A 21,758-nucleotide genomic window follows, 5' to 3' on the forward strand; every position below is an offset into this window, starting at 1 on the left:
TTGCATATGTCCATGTCTGAACTGGGGTGGCAGAGTGGGCTAAAGAACGGTGATGGATTAAACCCAGATCTGTTGACTGGGTGTGAGTGTTTGATTGGTTCAGATGCTCCGTCCATCACCACCCCCTTTTGTACCGCTTTGTTCGCCATAAGTTGGCAGGGTATGCTCAGACGTGAGTCCCTTGCTCACTTTGCCACTGGATTCAAGCAAGCCGGGCTGAAGACGGCTGAAATGCCAGAAACCGGTCCTCGGAAGCTTGTTTCCGGTCCAGGGAAGGCATGGCTTGGCAGTTCGGGCTGGACTGTTCCCATGAGGCACAGGGTCAGACTGATTTGCATATGGCCATGTCTGAACTGGGGTGGCAGAGTGGGCTAAAGAACGGTGATGGATTAAACCCAGATCTGTTGACTGGGTGTGAGTGTTTGATTGGTTCAGATGCTCCGTCCATCACCACCCCCTTTTGTACCGCTTTGTTCGCCATAAGTTGGCAGGGTATGCTCAGACGTGAGTCCCTTGTTCATTTTGCCACTGGATTCAAGCAAGCCGGGCTGAAGACGGCTGAAATGCCAGAAACCGGTCCTCGGAAGCTGGTGTCCGGTCCAGGGAAGGCATGGCTTGGCAGTTCGGGCTGGACTGTTCCCATGAGGCACAGGGTCAGACTGATTTGCATATGGCCATGTCTGAACTGGGGTGGCAGAGTGGGCTAAAGAACGGTGATGGATTAAACCCAGATCTGTTGACTGGGTGTGAGTGTTTGATTGGTTCAGATGCTCCGTCCATCACCACCCCCTTTTGTACCGCTTTGTTCGCCATAAGTTGGCAGGGTATGCTCAGACGTGAGTCCCTTGCTCACTTTACCACTGGATTCAAGCAAGCCGGGCTGAAGACGGCTGAAATGCCAGAAACCGGTCCTCGGAAGCTTGTTTCCGGTCCAGGGGAGGCATGGCTTGGCAGTTCGGGCTGGACTGTTCCCATGAGGCACAGGGTCAGACTGATTTGCATATGGCCATGTCTGAACTGGGGTGGCAGAGTGGGCTAAAGAACGGTGATGGATTAAACCCAGATCTGTTGACTGGGTGTGAGTGTTTGATTGGTTCAGATGCTCCGTCCATCACCACCCCCTTTTGTACCGCTTTGTTCGCCATAAGTTGGCAGGGTATGCTCAGACGTGAGTCCCTTGCTCACTTTGCCACTGGATTCAAGCAAGCCGGGCTGAAGACGGCTGAAATGCCAGAAACCGGTCCTCGGAAGCTTGTTTCCGGTCCAGGGAAGGCATGGCTTGGCAGTTCGGGCTGGACTGTTCCCATGAGGCACAGGGTCAGACTGATTTGCATATGGCCATGTCTGAACTGGGGTGGCAGAGTGGGCTAAAGAACGGTGATGGATTAAACCCAGATCTGTTGACTGGGTGTGAGTGTTTGATTGGTTCAGATGCTCCGTCCATCACCACCCCCTTTTGTACCGCTTTGTTCGCCATAAGTTGGCAGGGTATGCTCAGACGTGAGTCCCTTGCTCACTTTGCCACTGGATTCAAGCAAGCCGGGCTGAAGATGACTGAAATGCCAGAAACCGGTCCTCAGAAGCTTGTTTCCGGTCCAGGGAAGGCATGGCTTGGCAGTTCGGGCTGGACTGTTCCCATGAGGCACAGGGTCAGACTGATTTGCATATGGCCATGTCTGAACTGGGGTGGCAGAGTGGGCTAAAGAACGGTGATGGATTAAACCCAGATCTGTTGACTGGGTGTGAGTGTTTGATTGGTTCAGATGCTCTGTCCATCACCACCCCCTTTTGTACCGCTTTGTTCGCCATAAGTTGGCAGGGTATGCTCAGACGTGAGTCCCTTGCTCACTTTGCCACTGGATTCAAGCAAGCCGGGCTGAAGACGGCTGAAATGCCAGAAACCGGTCCTCAGAAGCTTGTTTCCGGTCCAGGGAAGGCATGGCTTGGCAGTTCGGGCTGGACTGTTCCCATGAGGCACAGGGTCAGACTGATTTGCATATGGCCATGTCTGAACTGGGGTGGCAGAGTGGGCTAAAGAACGGTGATGGATTAAACCCAGATCTGTTGACTGGGTGTGAGTGTTTGATTGGTTCAGATGCTCCGTCCATCACCACCCCCTTTTGTACCGCTTTGTTTGCCATAAGTTGGCAGGGTATGCTCAGACGTGAGTCCCTTGCTCACTTTGCCACTGGATTCAAGCAAGCCGGGCTGAAGACGGCTGAAATGCCAGAAACCGGTCCTCGGAAGCTTGTTTCCGGTCCAGGGAAGGCATGGCTTGGCAGTTCGGGCTGGACTGTTCCCATGAGGCACAGGGTCAGACTGATTTGCATATGGCCATGTCTGAACTGGCGTGGCAGAGTGGGCTAAAGAACGGTGATGGATTAAACCCAGATCTGTTGACTGGGTGTGAGTGTTTGATTGGTTCAGATGCTCCGTCCATCACCACCCCCTTTTGTACCGCTTTGTTCGCCATAAGTTGGCAGGGTATGCTCAGACGTGAGTCCCTTGCTCACTTTGCCACTGGATTCAAGCAAGCCGGGCTGAAGACGGCTGAAATGCCAGAAACCGGTCCTCGGAAGCTTGTTTCCGGTCCAGGGAAGGCATGGCTTGGCAGTTCGGGCTGGACTGTTCCCATGAGGCACAGGGTCAGACTGATTTGCATATGGCCATGTCTGAACTGGGGTGGCAGAGTGGACTAAAGAACGGTGATGGATTAAACCCAGATCTGTTGACTGGGTGTGAGTGTTTGATTGGTTCAGATGCTCCGTCCATCACCACCCCCTTTTGTACCGCTTTGTTCGCCATAAGTTGGCAGGGTATGCTCAGACGTGAGTCCCTTGCTCACTTTGCCACTGGATTCAAGCAAGCCGGGCTGAAGACGGCTGAAATGCCAGAAACCGGTCCTCGGAAGCTTGTTTCTGGTCCAGGGAAGGCATGGCTTGGCAGTTCGGGCTGGACTGTTCCCATGAGGCACAGGGTCAGACTGATTTGCATATGGCCATGTCTGAACTGGGGTGGCAGAGTGGGCTAAAGAACGGTGATGGATTAAACCCAGATCTGTTGACTGGGTGTGAGTGTTTGATTGGTTCAGATGCTCCGTCCATCACCACCCCCTTTTGTACCGCTTTGTTCGCCATAAGTTGGCAGGGTATGCTCAGACGTGAGTCCCTTGCTCACTTTGCCACTGGATTCAAGCAAGCCGGGCTGAAGACGGCTGAAATGCCAGAAACCGGTCCTCGGAAGCTTGTTTCCGGTCCAGGGAAGGCATGGCTTGGCAGTTCGGGCTGGACTGTTCCCATGAGGCACAGGGTCAGACTGATTTGCATATGGCCATGTCTGAACTGGGGTGGCAGAGTGGGCTAAAGAACGGTGATAGATTAAACCCAGATCTGTTGACTGGGTGTGAGTGTTTGATTGGTTCAGATGCTCCGTCCTTCACCACCCCCTTTTGTACCGCTTTGTTTGCCATAAGTTGGCAGGGTATGCTCAGACGTGAGTCCCTTGCTCACTTTGCCACTGGATTCAAGCAAGCCGGGCTAAAGACGGCTGAAATGCCAGAAACCGGTCCTCGGAAGCTTGTTTCCGGTCCAGGGAAGGCATGGCTTGGCAGGTCGGGCTGGACTGTTCCCATGAGGCACAGGGTCAGACTGATTTGCATATGGCCATGTCTGAACTGGGGTGGCAGAGTCGGCTAAAGAACGGTGATGGATTAAACCCAGATCTGTTGACTGGGTGTGAGTGTTTGATTGGTTCAGATGCTCCGTCCATCACCACCCCCTTTTGTACCGCTTTGTTCGCCATAAGTTGGCAGAGTATGCTCAGACGTGAGTCCCTTGCTCACTTTGCCACTGGATTCAAGCAAGCTGGGCTGAAGACGGCTGAAATGCCAGAAACCGGTCCTCGGAAGCTTGTTTCCGGTCCAGGGAAGGCATGGCTTGGCAGTTCGGGCTGGACTGTTCCCATGAGGCACAGGGTCAGACTGATTTGCATATGGCCATGTCTGGACTGGGGTGGCAGAGTGGGCTAAAGAACGGTGATGGATTAAACCCAGATCTGTTGACTGGGTGTGAGTGTTTGATTGGTTCAGATGCTCCGTCCATCACCCCCCCCTTTTGTACCGCTTTGTTCGCCATAAGTTGGCAGGGTATGCTCAGACATGAGTCCCTTGCTCACTTTGCCACTGGATTCAAGCAAGCCGGGCTGAAGACGGCTGAAATGCCAGAAACCGGTCCTCGGAAGCTTGTTTCCGGTCCAGGGAAGGCATGGCTTGGCAGTTCGGGCTGGACTGTTCCCATGAGGCACAGGGTCAGACTGATTTGCATATGGCCATGTCTGAACTGGGGTGGCAGAGTGGGCTAAAGAACGGTGATAGATTAAACCCAGATCTGTTGACTGGGTGTGAGTGTTTGATTGGTTCAGATGCTCCGTCCTTCACCACCCCCTTTTGTACCGCTTTGTTCGCCATAAGTTGGCAGGGTATGCTCAGACGTGAGTCCCTTGCTCACTTTGCCACTGGATTCAAGCAAGCCGGGCTAAAGACGGCTGAAATGCCAGAAACCGGTCCTCGGAAGCTTGTTTCCGGTCCAGGGAAGGCATGGCTTGGAAGGTCGGGCTGGACTGTTCCCATGAGGCACAGGGTCAGACTGATTTGCATATGGCCATGTCTGAACTGGGGTGGCAGAGTGGGCTAAAGAACGGTGATGGATTAAACCCAGATCTGTTGACTGGGTGTGAGTGTTTGATTGGTTCAGATGCTCCGTCCATCACCACCCCCTTTTGTACCGCTTTGTACGCCATAAGTTGGCAGAGTATGCTCAGACATGAGTCCCTTGCTCACTTTGCCACTGGATTCAAGCAAGCCGGGCTGAAGATGGCTGAAATGCCAGAAACCGGTCCTCGGAAGCTTGTTTCCGGTCCAGGGAAGGCATGGCTTGGCAGTTCGGGCTGGACTGTTCCCATGAGGCACAGGGTCAGACTGATTTGCATATGGCCATGTCTGAACTGGCGTGGCAGAGTGGGCTAAAGAACGGTGATGGATTAAACCCTGATCTGTTGACTGGGTGTGAGTGTTTGATTGGTTCAGATGCTCCGTCCATCACCACCCCCTTTTGTACCGCTTTGTTCGCCATAAGTTGGCAGGGTATGCTCCGACGTGAGTCCCTTGCTCACTTTGCCACTGGATTCAAGCAAGCCGGGCTGAAGACGGCTGAAATGCCAGAAACCGGTCCTCGGAAGCTTGTTTCCGGTTCAGCGAAGGCATGGCTTGGCAGTTCGGGCTGGACTGTTCCCATGAGGCACAGGGTCAGACTGATTTGCATATGGCCATGTCTGAACTGGGGTGGCAGAGTGGGCTAAAGAACGGTGATGGATTAAACCCAGATCTGTTGACTGGGTGTGAGTGCTTGATTGGTTCAGATGCTCCGTCCATCATCACCCCCTTTTGTTCCGCCCTGGTGAATATGGGCATGAGGCATTTATGGGAAGACCCGATGAATAATACGTTTCCTCCTAAAAAAGCTTATAAGAAAGCATACTGGGCTATGACTAGAATAGGGAACTTTTGCTCCCCCAAAGCATCATCACTGACCAGCATTTTTCTGGAACACAAGTTGGAACCCATTTTTGAAGATTTTTGGAACTTCATAAAAAAGCCCATTGATAGGAAACTTTTTTTCCATTCCCAGATAGGTACACTACCGATAAAAGCTTTCACTAATACCTGGCTCCACTCCCAAAACAGTAAATGTTGATCCTGCCCGATAGAGGATGAAATAATTCCCCATATTTTGTTTGTCTGTCCTGCATATAGTTCTCCACGAAGCAAATGGCTCAAACCAATTTGTATTAACATGGGTACCAGGTTGAGTGCTACTGCACTGCGCATATTAAAAACTAGCACCCAGGAGGTAATCGTGATCGCCCTAGCAAAGTTTTTAGGATGGGTGGGGAGAATTCGAAGGAAGATTGAAAGCAAGTAGACTGAGACAGTGATCATTTAATGCACAGTCTTCTACTTAGCATTTCTCCGCATTGTACTGTATTTCATAATTATTTTTTCAGTTGGTACAAGGATATATGGGTCCAGTTTTTTTAACTGAATTGTTATTAAACTTTATTAATTCTTAAAAAAGTATTCAATGTTAGAGAGCATGCACAGCTCATTTTATAGATACATAAACTTGCTTGTATTCTTTTATAAACTTGGTCTACTATTTACATCATGTATAGATTGGTGAAGTATCGGAGCCCTTGTTTTATTATGGTGATTTCATTATTTATTGTCTTTTTTGATCAAATTGTTCGAAATAAAGACTTAACAAATTGAATTGAGTAAAAGCAGATTTCGGAAATCTTCTTTGTTCGTTATGCTTTGGAAATACATTGAGTACTTGTGTTGAAAGATAATGATTCATTGATTACTTGATTGAGTTCATCATAATGTGTTAAAAAAATGATTGTGATTACTTAACTGTACATTTTGGATTAAGTGACACTATAGCAGTGCACCTTGAGTTTCTGGATATTCATCCGGGCTGATTTTGTCAACTTTCATATTCAGGAGGCTGACATAGGCCCATACAGGGTGCACACCTTAATATTAGATTTTTTTGAAGAAAAGATTATTGCGTCTAACTAGACCAATTCCGCGTGCACTTGTGCTGTATTTTCTCCTTTTGTTATACAACTGTTAGAAAGTTGGCACTTTTCTGCTCAAACCAAATATGCATTTCTGCCAGTTTTCAAAGCTTACAAGACTGCAAATTTCTCTCCTATAGTGTTTTGTGTATTCCCTCCAGACATGGGGACAAAAAAGGCCTTAGGTGTGGGGCAGGGTGTTCACCTCCTGAGCAGGATTCCTACGAGTTATACTCAGCCTTCCTGAGCTTCACAGGGTAGCCTCAGGGTTGTCCACCCCCCCTTCCTTACTTCCAAGGGCTACCTGTCCTGCAACTGACACATGTAGATCATAGCTAGGCCTGCCTGACCTTTATTATCCTATATAGGTTGGAACCAAACACAGGAAAGGAGAAAATCTAGGCAAAGGGTCATGCCTCGCTCACAGGCTGGCAGTGAGGATAACCTCTCATCAGAATACTTGTGGACTTGTGAAAGATTCTGAAAAAGGACTGCCCTCCAGTCTGAAGAAAGGAAGATGGGACCTGCTTGCCTTGTACACAGGCATTCTAGAAGTGACTCCAGGGGCCAGGGGCCAGGTGGCTGGCCTCCTGTTTGAGCTACAGTGACAGAACAAGCTTCCAGATGCTCTCGTAAGTGCTTAGCTGATCATCACTAACTGGACATGCCTGAGCCCTGTTGCTGGCCTCCCTTGGAGTGAGTCCTGATTCCCAGGAGGTGCCCTTCCAGGTCCTAGACACATGGCTGGCACCAGAGGGTGCTAAACAGCAGAAATGCATTGACAGGAACCACTGCAATGGTGACTCCTGCCAGTGCTTTATAAATGACCTCCAGCTTGGTGGTCATTCATACATTTGGAAGTCAGAGTTGTCTCAGTCTGGCAGACGTAAAGAACTCTGCCAGGCCAACATATATTACTCTCTGCCAACATCAAAATCGGGCCCTTAGATTTTCCATACCCCTTTCTGCATGCTCTCCTTTGTGCCGTAGGATTCATGCATTCACTACAGTGCATTGCAAATGTCTTAAAATGGGGGGCCCTTATCATATTCTTGTAATTGTCCACCTAAATAGTCCCATGAAAAACACATCCTCCAACAAGCAGTTTTGTGAAACACATAAATGGTAGGGGTTGGAATTACAAAAGAAATATTATCCATGGGAGAGGGCAGTCCCAGGTAGTAATTAAGTAGAGTGGACTGGGGGCCTCGGCTTCACCTCAGGCTCTCTGAATCCATCCCGGTCAATAACTCCCTGGCAATGCCTTCCCCATTGGATAATATTGCTTAAATTATGTTTTTGCATATATTTTCATATGTATTTAATTCGAACTCTTGGGGATAGGGGCAGTTTGCTAAACCTCTGCTGAAATTCATGAATATTTGCCTCTCATTTTGTTCAGTAGACACTGAAAAAATCAAAACATTCTGGCCAAGAGTTTCTTGTATTTCTTTATGCTGCAAATGAATCTAGAGACCATGACACCGTGGGTAACAATTTGTGGGATTGGCAGCTCTCGTTCTATTATACACTAAAGTAGTGCGGGAAGTACGACTGTAAGTCTGACAGGGATACGTGTCCTTTGGCTTTATTAATCCCAGCACAGAACATTTTATGTATAGTTTATATATGATGAACTAAAGCATATACACATTTATTGTGTTCACAACTATGGAGTGATTGGGCTTCCTTCATGGTTATTGTCTAGGTCTGGTACAACTCTGCTTATTACACGGTCTTCTTGATATGAAATAGCATAAAGAAGATAACTCTCTGATCTTGTATGTTTATACAGAAATAATTATTCCACACCCTTGAAATTTGGTTCCAAAAACGTTGGTATATGGGCACGGTCTGTAGCCTGGCACTATGTTATAGCAGTAGACATCACCTCAGATAAATGTAAATTGGCTTTCAATAATTATTAAGATTCACAGATTTTACCAATATTATAAGAGCACTGAAGGCTTTAGAGATCCATTGAAGACATTGGAGTGGTTAGGGGCCAATAATATCTTGTACAGACTTTCTTCTCCAGCATCCTGCTGTTTTCTTTCTGTTACTCTCCTTTTAATTTAGAACATATTTACTCTGCCTCGAGCTAATCTGGTTGTTAAAGGCATGCTCCCTAGTTATAGATCATCGGCTGCACCTCTGGCCTATAACTCAGATTCAGGGCCTTTAAACCAGTGTAGCCTTCTGCAGCTGGCTATGATGCTAATATTCAAAGCCTTAAATAGGCTAGGTGAAATCTTTATAACCGAGTCCTTTAGTCTATGAGAACTTATTTATATTAACTAGAATAGAAAGCATTTTGCATCCAGAAGTGTCCAGTGTGTTTCATCACTGTTACAAAAGAGCATGAGCCATGTCTCTATCTCAAGAAAGCCATGAGTCTTTGTTTCCAAATCCATCATATATATTAAAGTCCAAAATTCGGACACAGCTCCATTTCTTGTGGCCCAGAGTTGGTCACCCCAGCTCTTATTCTTCATATGATTCTTACATGCAAAGTAGTTATTCTGTAAATCAACTGTAATTATCCAGGTAATTAGCCTATCCATTTTGATCTGGAAGTGTTTCTTAACTAAACAGACATTTCAAGTTTTTTCATCCAGGGCCAGTTCTAAAATTCATACCTCTCCTTATGGGGTACCCCAAGGTTCAATCCTAAGTCCTCTTCTGTTCAATTTGTATGTTAAACCTCTGGCGACAATTGCAGAAGAGGCTGGGTTGTGCCTTTTTTCCTTTGCAGATGATACCCAAATCATCTTCTCCCTTTCCACGGAAAGGATATCTGGACCTTCAGCTCTTCAGGCTGGCTTGAGGAATATCGCATCTTGGATGCAAGTAAATCTACTCAAGCTTAACAGCGAGAAAACTGAGGTCCTAATTTTGGGAAAAAATAAAAATCTTTGGGGTCCCCAGCACTGGCATAGTGAAATGGGTGCTCTACCTCAACCCATTGATCATGTCCGTAATTTGGGTGGCATCATTGATGACAAATTATCCATGAAGCAGCAGGCAGTAAAGGTGGCAGCTACTTGTTTCACCATTCTAAAATGGCTGAGAAAAACGATTTGGATGCTCCCAATCTCCACTCAAAAAAACGTAGTCCAGGCACTTGTGACATCTAGAATGGACTACGGAAACATCCTCTATTTGGGTTCAAATAAGGATGTTACACGGAGATTGCAGGTGGTAAAGAATTCTGCTGCCAGGTTGCTCTGTCAGCTTTCTAAAACAACTCCCACCTCCAGTGTTTTGCGCAACCTCCATTGGCTCAGGGTTGAAAACAGCGTTAAGTTCAAGGCCCTGAGCTATATTTATAAAATCAAGGATGGTTCTGCTCCTAAATACTTGCAAACCCTAGTCCAACCCTACCAACCTTCCCGCCTATTACGATCGAACACTCAGGGAAAATTTCTGGTGCCTAGGATTAAACTTTCAAGAATGGGAGGTTGTTCGTTTGCTTGTCTTGGTCCATCCATGTGGAATTCTCTTCCTATCGCACTTCGCAATGAAACTTCATATATGAATTTTCGTAAACTTCTAAAAACTTGGTTATTTAACCAATAGTTTGCATTTCTTGCAGTCTCTGATTCTTCGCTTCTGCTCTTTTTTTAGGTTTCAGCGCTGGGAAACTCTTGTTGGGTAGCTATGCGCTATACAAAATTAATTTAACATAACATAACAGTGCCCCTTTTAATGTACAAGATTAGCATGTCTACCTTTGCATATCCTAGCAACAAAAACCTATTGTTACCGCTAAGATTATCTCACATTGTTCTCATTCTTGTCCTCCAGTTGTTAACAAATATAAATGAGAAATGCATACATTACATCTGAGAATAATTTATTTTGTGCAATGTAAGAGATCCTACAAACATGCATGTATGCGTTCACACACGTATGTGCGCACACACAGCTATTTTCAGGAAACTAAGGCTGGCCTGTTTGCCTGACCTCTCTCAGCAATGCTGGTTTGATAACTTTAGTGCTATTCACATTGTTCCGGAAACTATAAAACACAAGGTAGAAATATTTAATGTTCATAAATGTATGATCGTCTTCTTCTTGGTGAAAGTAGTGTAGCTATTACAGTGATGACTTCCTGTTGTGGCTGTTTGCCCGTAGATGCAAGAGTGATTAATCTGTATCGCATAGATCATTAAATATGCCATCAGAGGGGAGACATTTTGCAAACAAGAACTCAGCATGCGCCCGCGCGCCCCAGAAAGCTCCCATGCTGAAGGCACATGCACAGAATTTCGATTACAGATCTGAACGGCTACCATATTCATGCCATTATTTTATAGTGTTTTTCAAACACTGCTGCTAACAGAATGGCCTGCAGGTGCCAGGTCCTGTACATACCTCTGTATTTCACTGACATTGGGCTCGGCCATATTTCTAGCTCTAAGAAGCCCACAATGGCCCCTGCTGTTTCCTGCGCTCATTGATGACGGCTCAGTGGGGAGCAGATGTCGGCTCCAGTTGTTATAAATGAAGACCTGCATCACCATGAAAGCCATTAATATTTATTGGACCTAAAAGCACTGAACAACATAAAGGAGGTAGACGAAGAGAGCAGATAAAGGAAGCAAAGTGGCCATATTTCACTCTAGGGTGGTTGGTGATTTAAGGTGGACACACGAGCAACTTATTAACATAATGATCAGCATTGAACATTCACTGGAGTGGAAAGAAACATTGGTGAACCTTTTGGCGCAGATTTAAAATATGCTATCTAATTCATAGTCGTAGCTGTTATTGTAATTTTTATAGTGCGCTGCGGTCACTGGTCTGGCCTAATAGCGCTGATACAAGTGATGACATGCTCTTAATTTTCATATAATATTTGAGTAGATTGCCCATTTGAACAATAATGACTGTTGTTTAATGTAAAAAGAATGTATTACTTAATAATGATTTTGTTCTTTAGTTAGTGGTTCATTGTTTTCGTAGTGAAACAAGTGGAGATATAGACGGTCAATGGATATGAGAAGCCTGATGTTTCCAGAATCTAACCTCGCAAAAACTGTCTGTAGCTAACAACGTGATAAAATATTTAATCCACACGCATTTCTGTGGGAACTGAGAAACTGGACTGGCTTACCAAAGATCCCTGTCCTTTCATTGGCTCATGGAGAAAGAAGCCAGCAACAATGTTTTCAATATGTTTTTCTTGACTTTTTATTACTGCATTATCCTATGTAGCTAGAGACTTCTCTTATATGCTTTTGCTTTGAAGATTGACCCAGACCTTTGACGGTGGTAGCTACTGCTGCCACTGTTTCCCTCCTTTACTTGACTTTACTATGATTCGCCAGATTGCCACTGCAAATGTATGCTGAGCTGAATTTGATTTCAAAGCTTCATTCTCCTGGATTTCACTCTTTTCCATTTTGATTCCAAACTCTTTATGAGTTCTTCACAAACTAAAACTCTGATCCTGATCTATAGAATAGGGAACATGTTCCATTAAGGAATATGTTTAAAATCATTTTATACTTTTTGATTAGATTTCTGTAATCTTATTTAATTGATGGAGTAACTAAATAAAGACCAAAAATAAATAAAGATATTTTACTAATCTCCTAATGAGAAGACAACATTTTTAAACGACAATACAACTCTCAAGATGTCTAACTTTCTCCTTGACTCCTAATACACAATTCAAAGGTCCATTGCAGGACAAGAAAGACTTAGGGCCTGATTTATATCTTGGCGGATGGATTACTCCTTCACAACGGTGACAGATATCCCGGCCACTGAAATGTAAATTCATAGGATATAACAAGATTTATATTTCAGCGGATGGTATATCCGTCACGTTGTGAAGGAGTAACCCATCCACCAACATCTAAATCAGGCCCTTAGCATGGTAAGAAGGGCTCAACTTTGATATATATGACCATTAGAAGTTGTTTTGTTGCCCATTACCGCACTATCCCATTCATGCATACATGTGCCGTTTGTTAGTGTGACATTTAAGGGAATAGCTTGGTCACATGTTAGGGGGTAACAAATGTAGTTCAATTCTGTTGCAGAATCAAAGCATGGAAGATCACTTAGATGGTTGTGTAGATTGGTGCTTAAGGAGTAAATTATTGCAGAAACTAGCCCTTCCGGACGTCAGTGCTACTTGCAGGAGTAGGTGGAGTGAAAGAGTGCCAGAGATAGCGCAGCATACAAAATGACTGGTAGATTTGATATTTAGTGCATGTACATTTTACGGACAGTTGGTAGTAGCGCAATGGTCAGCACAGGGTCTCCTTGCAGAGGTGAGTCTTTGGTTGTTGCATGTGGAACATATCAGTGCTAGTTGGCACTGCAGACATCCATGTGGTCATGTGTATTCCAATGCAGGCTAGAAGAGAATGCTAGTGTTGAACACTGTGTACTGAGAGGGTGTAGCTGCTGACGTATAGGATTTCAATCTGGATCATTCAGTAGAGGCTTAACTTGGGGGGGGGTTCTAAAGTAGGGTGAACGTGCCACCTTTACATAGCTAATTGCATGTGTCAGTTTAATTTACACCTGAAAATCGTCTTTTTACTATGGCAAACCAACATTTTCTAATTACCAAAAATGGATTTTGAACTCATAAAGGGTTTTACTGACACAGATATTGTGGGAACATCAACATGCAGTGGTGCAGGGCCGAATTAAAGTGTGGATTAGAAGGTCTGCTTGTTTTTGAATTTTCATGGCCATGCCTTAAAAGCCCATCTATGAAAATAGAAAAGATTATATTTCAATGCATAGTAGAATAGACATGAACTTCTGCACAGCATCGGCACAGGGGTTGTTTTATAAATGAAGGTGCAGTGCAGTCAAGTTGTACATTTGTCCCAGATCCTTTCTTTGCCTTCCTGGACAAGGTTATGACTTTCAGGGGGGAATGGGAAGCGGATGAGAGAGAAGGGCCTTTTGCATTTCTTTATGAATAAGGGATGAACCTTGCTCTGTGCTTGCCATAACCCCTCCCCTTAACACATTTTGTAAATTGATAATCTGGATATGTACAATTCAATTTCCATAAGTGAAATGCATTTTGAATCCATGTATTTTATCGAAAATATAATTTTCACCTCATCAGCAAAGTAGCAATCTGAAAAACCATAATCAAAAATATTGCCCTACAGTTCTTGTCTTCTTGGCTTTGTGGAACTTACATGCAGGTTCTTTGAAAATATGTGTTCTACATTGTTCCTGCACTGCCGGTTAGAGTGGTGGGGTGTGGGGGTTAGGACTCGACAGGTGTCTGTCGAGTTCCGCCCCCCACCCCGCCCCACCCCTCTTACCTGCACAGGTTTCTGCTGCACAACCCAAATAGCCACAATTCATGGATTCACCAAGAAATTATACACTGCATTTCACATTCCCTCCCTCTTTTCTCTTTACTATTTGTTCTTCCTTGACCATGCATGTTCACCTCCCCAACAATGTGAACTCCTCGGTTTGTCTCTATTTGTGGCTTCATGTGCTTGTCTTTTCTCATGCAACAAATATGTATGCTTGTCCCATCAAAATATTCTCTCAATAATTTCTGTGCAATATGCTCTCTTTTTCATTCAGGTGAATTACCTATCACCATTTTCCTCATCATAACTTCTCAATCTCACTTCTGGCTGTCCTTAAATGAAACCTTCTTTCACAAGTGACAAGGTTTTTTGTCTTGATTTGATTTTTTTATATATTCCTTTAAATATTTTTTTAAACCGCTTTCATTGTATTTCCTCAGGCTACAAAGTACAATTGCATTTGTTTGTCCACCTATTTATTTTGTAGAACACTTACTATAACTTACAGTCAACTTTGCTGTTTTTTTAACATTTATTCAAATGTATTTCTTCTTGGCAACTACTGAGAAAAAGCAAAAAGTAAAAATACTTACATTATCTCGTAATGCTAATAGATCAAATTACCTGCAAACTAAATCATTACTGTGGTATTAAACATTGTCATAGTGAAAACAAGTGTTGTGTATTTGTAGTCAATTTAATGGTAAAAGAAGTAACTTATTTTCTTTGCTTTCAACAGCATCAAAACCTGTAGATCGGAGGCTCTGCACAGGACCAGCTCCCAGTACGAATCAGCTGTGCCACATCCCCTGTCCGATTGAGTGTGAAGTGTCTGCCTGGTCAGCCTGGGGACCCTGCACTTTTGAGAGTTGTGAAGATCAGCAGGGTAAAAAAGGTAGAATAGTAAAAGGTGTTACAGTAATGTTGTTACTTTAATTTTCGCTAATCTCTCTTCTCCTGTCGGTGTGAGAAGACAACACGATACCCTGCTAGAAATATTATGAGTGAGTGAGTGAGTTGTTACATTCTATTGAGAACATTGGGGCATATTACCAAGCAATAGCGATAATTATCGCTATTGCTTGGTTAGAGACAAAATTTTATCACTAAGCTGCGGCGATTTTTATCGCAGATAAACCTTGGTATTACCAAGGTTTATCGCAAATGCGATAAAAAACGGACGCAATGCATGAATATCGCTGAAAAGTCCGCGATATTCATGCCTTACCGAGCTAATGCTCTTAGCCATGTTATCCACCTCCCATTGGATAACATGGCTAAGAACTGCTCAGGGCAGGTGTTAGCTTTTGGAGATATTTGCGCTTAGCGCGAATATCTCCAAAAGTTGGTAATAGGAGATGGCGATGTTAGCGACTGTTTCCAGTCGCTAGCATCTTGGCACGCCCACTTTGCATATCATTAGTGATAAATATCACTGACATGCAAAGTGGGGCCCAAGATGGTCGCTATCTCCTACTAGCTGTCGCTAACTGCTGTTAGCGACAGCTAGGTAATAGGGAGATTATTTTGTCTCCGCTTTCTTGGCTTTTAAAGCCAAAAAAGCGGAGATAAACCCCCTTGATAATATGCCCCATTGTGTCCAGACTGAATGGTTCACTAAGTTCGCCCAGTTCGCATAATCAGAAAAAAAGAAACCCACTTGCCACATAGTGCTAAGCAGCGGGTTTTTCTTACAAACAACCCTAGTTTTCCTACGAAAACCATATGTTCACATGGTAAAAATGTGCCTTTTGAGCAAAATAAACAAATATAATTGCGGCCTCCACAGCAGCATTAGCAGAAGGCAAAAATTGCAATTGCGCTAAATGTTCATGCCTGATTTTTGCATATTTGAAGCATTGCATGAAAGTTCAGTTGATAATAGGTGAACGCACCGCCCACGCGTAAGAGCCACAGTACTCATTTACCCTCCCTATCTCATACCTGGAAGAATGGTGGTATCACTGTATTTGAACTGTCCACTTGCTCTGGCCAACTAGCAGATAATGAAATGGGAGAGGGAATGTCTTTTGGATGAAACAGCCAGTTACCTCCACTTGTCACATTTCAAAAGCAAATATAAGCACATATTTTAGTGACTACACTCACTGGCTCTAATACAAGTAAGAAAAATGGCTCCTCATATCCTGAACTGGTAGTAAAAATAGCAACAATGTGGGTGCAGAGGGCGTCTCCCATCCCTAGGGACTGTTGTCTCTGGAGGTGCTGCACGGTAGGTGGCTTAGCCCCTGATTTATTTGTCCATTATCCACACTAATATAGCTTCAGCATGTAGGTATTTGACTAAAAGGAAATAGTATTATCAGGAATTCGAATGCGTTTTATTAATATCAATATCGTCCATGCCTACATTTTGAGGCAAATGGAAACAAGACGCCCACATTTTGTGTTCTCTGTATAATCGGTTTTACAAACTTTTTTGCCTATCTTTTGTCGATCTGTTTTTCCACAGTAGAATAATTTGATGAACTATACTCATGCTTTTATGCACACACCAACAGCTCCATATTGTATCACACTTAGGTTTCAAGCTAAGAAAGCGATACATATCAAATGAACCCACAGGAGGGACAGGGAACTGCCCTCACCTGATTGAAGCTATCCCCTGTGAAGAGCCATCCTGCTACGACTGGAAGCTGGTGAGGCTGGAAGAGTGCATCCCTGACAATGGCAGGCAGTGTGGCTCCGGCACTCAAGTCCCTGTGGTTACCTGCATCACCAGTGACGGTAAGGCCGCCAGCCACTCATTCATCCCTGTGTGTCTGTTATGAGTTTATATCTTTTACTTTCAACCTGGAGAGATGCACTTTTTATGTTGGATTTTTTAATGTTATGTTGGACTCCAAAAACCTAAAACCTTTCTCAATGGTTCAAAGGGAAATTCATGCATTAAAACCGTATCGATGCAGAACTGTTTAATTTTTTAATTCATGTGATTTATTGATCATGGATCTGGTCAAAATAGCAGTGGAGCATTACACAGAGTAACTGCAAGTTTCTTGCCATGTCTACATGACAACTTAAATGCATAAAAGTAACTTTGCATAGTTCAGATGTTATACACACACACAAACACACCTACTCGAACATGCAGACACACAAAAGCACACACACATCTACACACCCACACATGCACACACTCTCTCTCAAACACACATGCACACATACACTCAATCATGCAGACACACAAAGGCACACACACACATCTACACACTCACACATGCACCCACTCGCTCTCTCTCTCTCTGTCTCTCACACACACACAGACACATATATACACAATGTGCCCAAGTCATTTTCGGCTATGAACAGCTGTGTATAGGTGTACGTGCTGAAATACATAGCAGATGTAAATCCACATACTCCTGTGTATATGTAGGCCACAACTGCGTTCCATTATGTTGAAGCAATCACAATGGTGGGCACAGGGCATTACAAAGCATCACTAATCTTTTGACTTTGTGAACATTCATAGATTGATCTACCACCCTTTCTCACAGAGGAAATGGTCACATATTTTGTACCGCAAAAGCCTGGAATAAATCCTTTCCTCTGTTGCAGGGGAGACTGAACACTGCTAAACGTAGCACTATAGAGGAAGATGTTTCCCAATCAGAAAAAAATGTGCTTTCTTGTGGAGAAAAAAACACACAAAAGTGCAAATGCTTGTACGTACTGCATTTCCCTAAAGCGCACATTTTCTGTGGCGATAATTCTGTATGCTGGGAATGGCAGTCTCTATGGAAGAGGTGTGGCGCAGCGGCCAGGGTGCCTGACTCTTGTCCAGAGGGTTTATGGTTCGATCCCCCTCGCCGAGACACCTCTCCGGAGGTAGCTGTGCGCTTTGCATATGGTATATTGATATGGCAAAGCTGCCCTGCTAGGAATATTTTGAATTCCCAAAAGTCATAGATCTACACATATGTGTAAGGGTTTAAATGTATGCCCATTTTGTGAAGCGGGCCCAATAGATTTTTGAGGCTGTCAAAAGGTTAGAAAAATGTATTACTTGCTGTGGAGAAGTTAGGTGGCTACACACAGAACTGAGTTAGTCATGGATGGCAGACATGAGGTAAGACATGTTTCCCCCCCATTCTCTCCAAAATTGCTTCAGAAGGTGGGCACATTTTGAAACGCAGTATTGATGGTTGCAGTGGTAGCCTGTTTGATTTTTTCATTCAAAGTTAGTTGTGATGCAGAATCCTAATCCTAAAAGGGTCTTTCCTTGGCGAGGCAATGAAACAACTATAGGGTCAAATCACAAGAATCTGATGCATATGGTCTTCAGCAACAGGTTTATGGATTCACAAAGACACTCCTTGCTCCCAGTTCCATGCCCCCTGTTTCCCACCTAACCAAGCATTAGGGAGTGTTTTATAGTTACTGGGTATAAGGCATGGCCTTTGGTCATACGTTACATGCTATCCATCCACACCCTATACTCACTTAGCATATTACATAGATGGTGCTAGCGTCTCTATGGCAATGGTTCTTCTGAGACTTTCATACAAAAAGTTTTTACGTGCTAACAGCTGTGGTCACGTTTAAAGAACCTATATAACAATTCAACGTTATTCTTCTGCGTCTAGTTCAGGAGCCTACTTTTCATCTGTGGGGGAATGCAAAGTTATTTGGGTGATTTCAAAGTGCCAACTTTCATTGCATGTCATATTGGAATGTTTACCATACACGTGGATAGATTGTAATGGAGCAACATTAGGCCCTTGTGGTGGTCTGGTTCAAATCCATTCCTCAGCTTTTCAAAATTTTGCGATGCAAAGCATGTTGAGTGGGCTTCATAGGGGTAGTACCTTTTCAACGTTTATTGCAGGGTTTGAGATCCGTTTTAAATTGCAAAATAAATCTGTGTGGTAGAGACAGCAATATTTTCTATCTTGAATTTGATTCATAAATGGTTAATGAATGGTATTAGAACTGCCTCAATCTGACTGTCTTGCACCAAATTGTCTTTTAATCCTGTCTGCCATTGCACAATACAAGGAGTTCAAGAACTCCGAATGCTAAAAAATACTTTGCAGAGTCCAGTGGGGTGAGAAAAACACCTCATTAAAAAAAATCTGAAAAACATGATTTATTTGAAAGAAAACAAGTTAATTTGACACTCTAGGTTTGTGAATGGGAAAACAGCCCTCCAATCAGTTTGGAGAAACGAATGAAAAACAGTCCTCAAACACCTCGAAAATGTTTTCATAAAGAAGCGCAAAAACACACAACATGCCCACAGCAGGTTCTTTGGGCATGGTAGCCGTGGAATGATCTGATGCCAGGCCCTCTGTTCATAGTCCACAGTGGATTCTGGGGCCCAGGGCTTGGAGCAGGGTGTTGCTGGAGCCAACATCTTGTAATTTAGGTAGCGAACTTTGAAGACAAAGGGACTGATCAAAAGGCCAGAGCTGATGTGCATGGCAAAACACCATTGTCAGTGAGTATGGATGAGCCCAGGGATTTGGCTACCACTAGAGCAAGGTCTAGGGTTTGTCTAGACATAACAACATTTTAATTACATTTCTTTTAAAATGTCTCATCAAATTTGAACAAAACCATACAAGGAAGGAATTTTACTCATTCTAGTCTTCTTCCGAGATTTGATGTAAATCTGTCAAGCAATTTTACTGTAGTGGGAAGCTATGTATTGTATGAATGATACTTTTATATTGTGAACCTAGCTTGGAAGCAACAAAGCATTGTACAATACTTGGGAAAATAGGAAACGATCTAAAAGATCATATACATCAAGTTGGGATTGCACACATATAAATTCACTCTTTTAGACTCACAGAGATTGAGGGATTTGCTAAGAATCACAAGAATCACAAGAAGTTGACTTCATTTCCCATGTGACTTTGAACAGGAAGTGAAATTTCTGGAACCCTCCAATCTATAATAACCGCTTGATTAATTTCCACAGCATTTCAAAGGATCCGTCTTAGATACTCGTGCTCGTTTACGAAAGTTTTGTTCAGATTTGTCAAATGGGTCAAAGTGATTGTCAATAAAAAGAGTGCATTTTGTGTGAACTAAACAACTTTATTATGACTACAGGGTACTTTTTTAAGTCTTTATGGACTCTCATTTCTCTGTCAAGCATTATTCAATTCCAATATGATCATCTCTGTAGAGTGTTAGACCACTCTTTTATTTTTAAATAAATACAAATAAATATTTTGTAAGTTATTTACATTGTTTATTCTAATTTTTGAACCCGGCAAATAAGACTTTTAGTAAGAAAGGTTTCTCTATGGCTCAGTCTGCATCAGCAAGCCTTCTATTATGGTACCATTTACAAACAAAAGCTGCAAAAAAGATAATTACTTTTTTCTTCACATTTGTTAATATGTTCTTCAGACCGTTTTGAAGAAAATATCTCATTATTCACGCCTTTTGTCTTAATGACTTTTATTATTGCAAATGTGACTGAATATCTGCAGTTCAAATGTAATTATTAATTAAAGGCAACTTAATTTAATTTGTTTAATACGTCTTAATCGTGGGCATAACTGTGTTTATTATATTGAGCCTTTATGGTATAAACAAAAGCTCAGTGTCCTTCTATGATCCAAAGGCAAATTGGGAAAGAATTGTGCCAGCCCAACAAAGAAGAGGCGCGAAGCCTGGAAATACTTCATACAGACTGAATAACGGGGTCACCAGGAAGTGCTTAGCTGCTGTAGCAAATGTTGTTTTGCAATTAAATTGGGGAGAGAGGATTGGAGTTGATTACTTGAGCAGATCACTTGTCTAGGGTGACGAGTGACTATAAACTTGTTTCTTAAATGAGTTTGAACTCAGTTGGGAACACTTGGTACAAAAGCGTTTGCTATTTATTGCCACATACGGAACACATACTTATTTATACATGCAATCCTTCATTTACCAGAATCCAATTAATAACAGAATAATTAAACGAGACTAGGACTTGTTGACAAATATTCAGCATGTAGCTTTGCTGAACGCAGTCCCTTTGGAGACCTTTGTGGTGTACCACGCTCAGTGGAATTTATTATGAACAGGCAGTTTCATTGTTTCTTGCTCTTTTTACTTAAATCAGCGGTCTCTTGGCCTTCAATTATGCACACATTAGTGGTTTTCTAGTGCAGAATTAAGAATGCTTTCACTCTTATTAAATTAGTTTTAACTCTTAACAGTAAAATGTCTACCATCTGCTTTGACCTCTCTTTGTAGATTGCAAATGGCAGCCTAGCTACAGTGGTTCTTAACTGAGCGCGGCTATGAGGACCTATAGGGGATTCAGTATCACAGTCACAGATATTGCATGGATTGTATTTGCATATATTGAGTGCTTCAGATACCTAATGAGGCGACAATGTATATTCGCAGACGGGAAGCGTATTACATTGCCAATTACAGTGTGGAAAATGTTTAGGTGCTGTGTGCGGTGACCAATGCGATGTTGTCAGTCATCGCTTCCAATAAGTCAGTAGTGGAGCAAAATGGAGCGAGAGATAGAATGAAAGAGAGCTATATACATTTTTTGGGGGGGTTAGGTTGGAAAGGGTGCAGGTTATGGGCGTGTCCTATTTGCAAAATGTTTTGTAGTGGTGTGTGATTTGTGAAATGCGCTTGTCATGTTGCTACAATTGCTGAACTGAGTTTATACAAGAAGTGGAATTAAATAGAGTAAGAGAAACTTGTCCATGGTCATGCCTACCATTGAAGCCTGTTCTCTTTGTAGAATAGCCAGATAATTGAAGTAATGTCTTACGAGCTGAAGGCAAGGGTATCAAAATCCCTTTTCAGAAATGTAATGGA

At 43.3% G+C, this 21,758-nt stretch overlaps 1 protein-coding gene across 1 annotated transcript in view; it reads left to right on the plus strand.

Annotated features, from left to right (window-relative positions):
• The window catches only part of THSD7A (thrombospondin type 1 domain containing 7A), a 1,031,465-nt gene that overhangs the window by 582,382 nt on the left and 427,325 nt on the right, over nucleotides 1–21,758 (plus strand). The window contains exons 5-6 of the mRNA XM_078663785.1: nucleotides 14,686–14,841; nucleotides 16,491–16,694. Of these exons, the coding sequence (XP_078519911.1) occupies nucleotides 14,686–14,841; nucleotides 16,491–16,694 (360 nt within the window). The remainder of the gene's footprint in view (nucleotides 1–14,685; nucleotides 14,842–16,490; nucleotides 16,695–21,758) is intronic.

This window comes from Lissotriton helveticus, chromosome 10, assembly GCF_964261635.1.
Source record: "Lissotriton helveticus chromosome 10, aLisHel1.1, whole genome shotgun sequence".
NCBI lineage: Eukaryota > Metazoa > Chordata > Amphibia > Caudata > Salamandridae > Lissotriton > Lissotriton helveticus.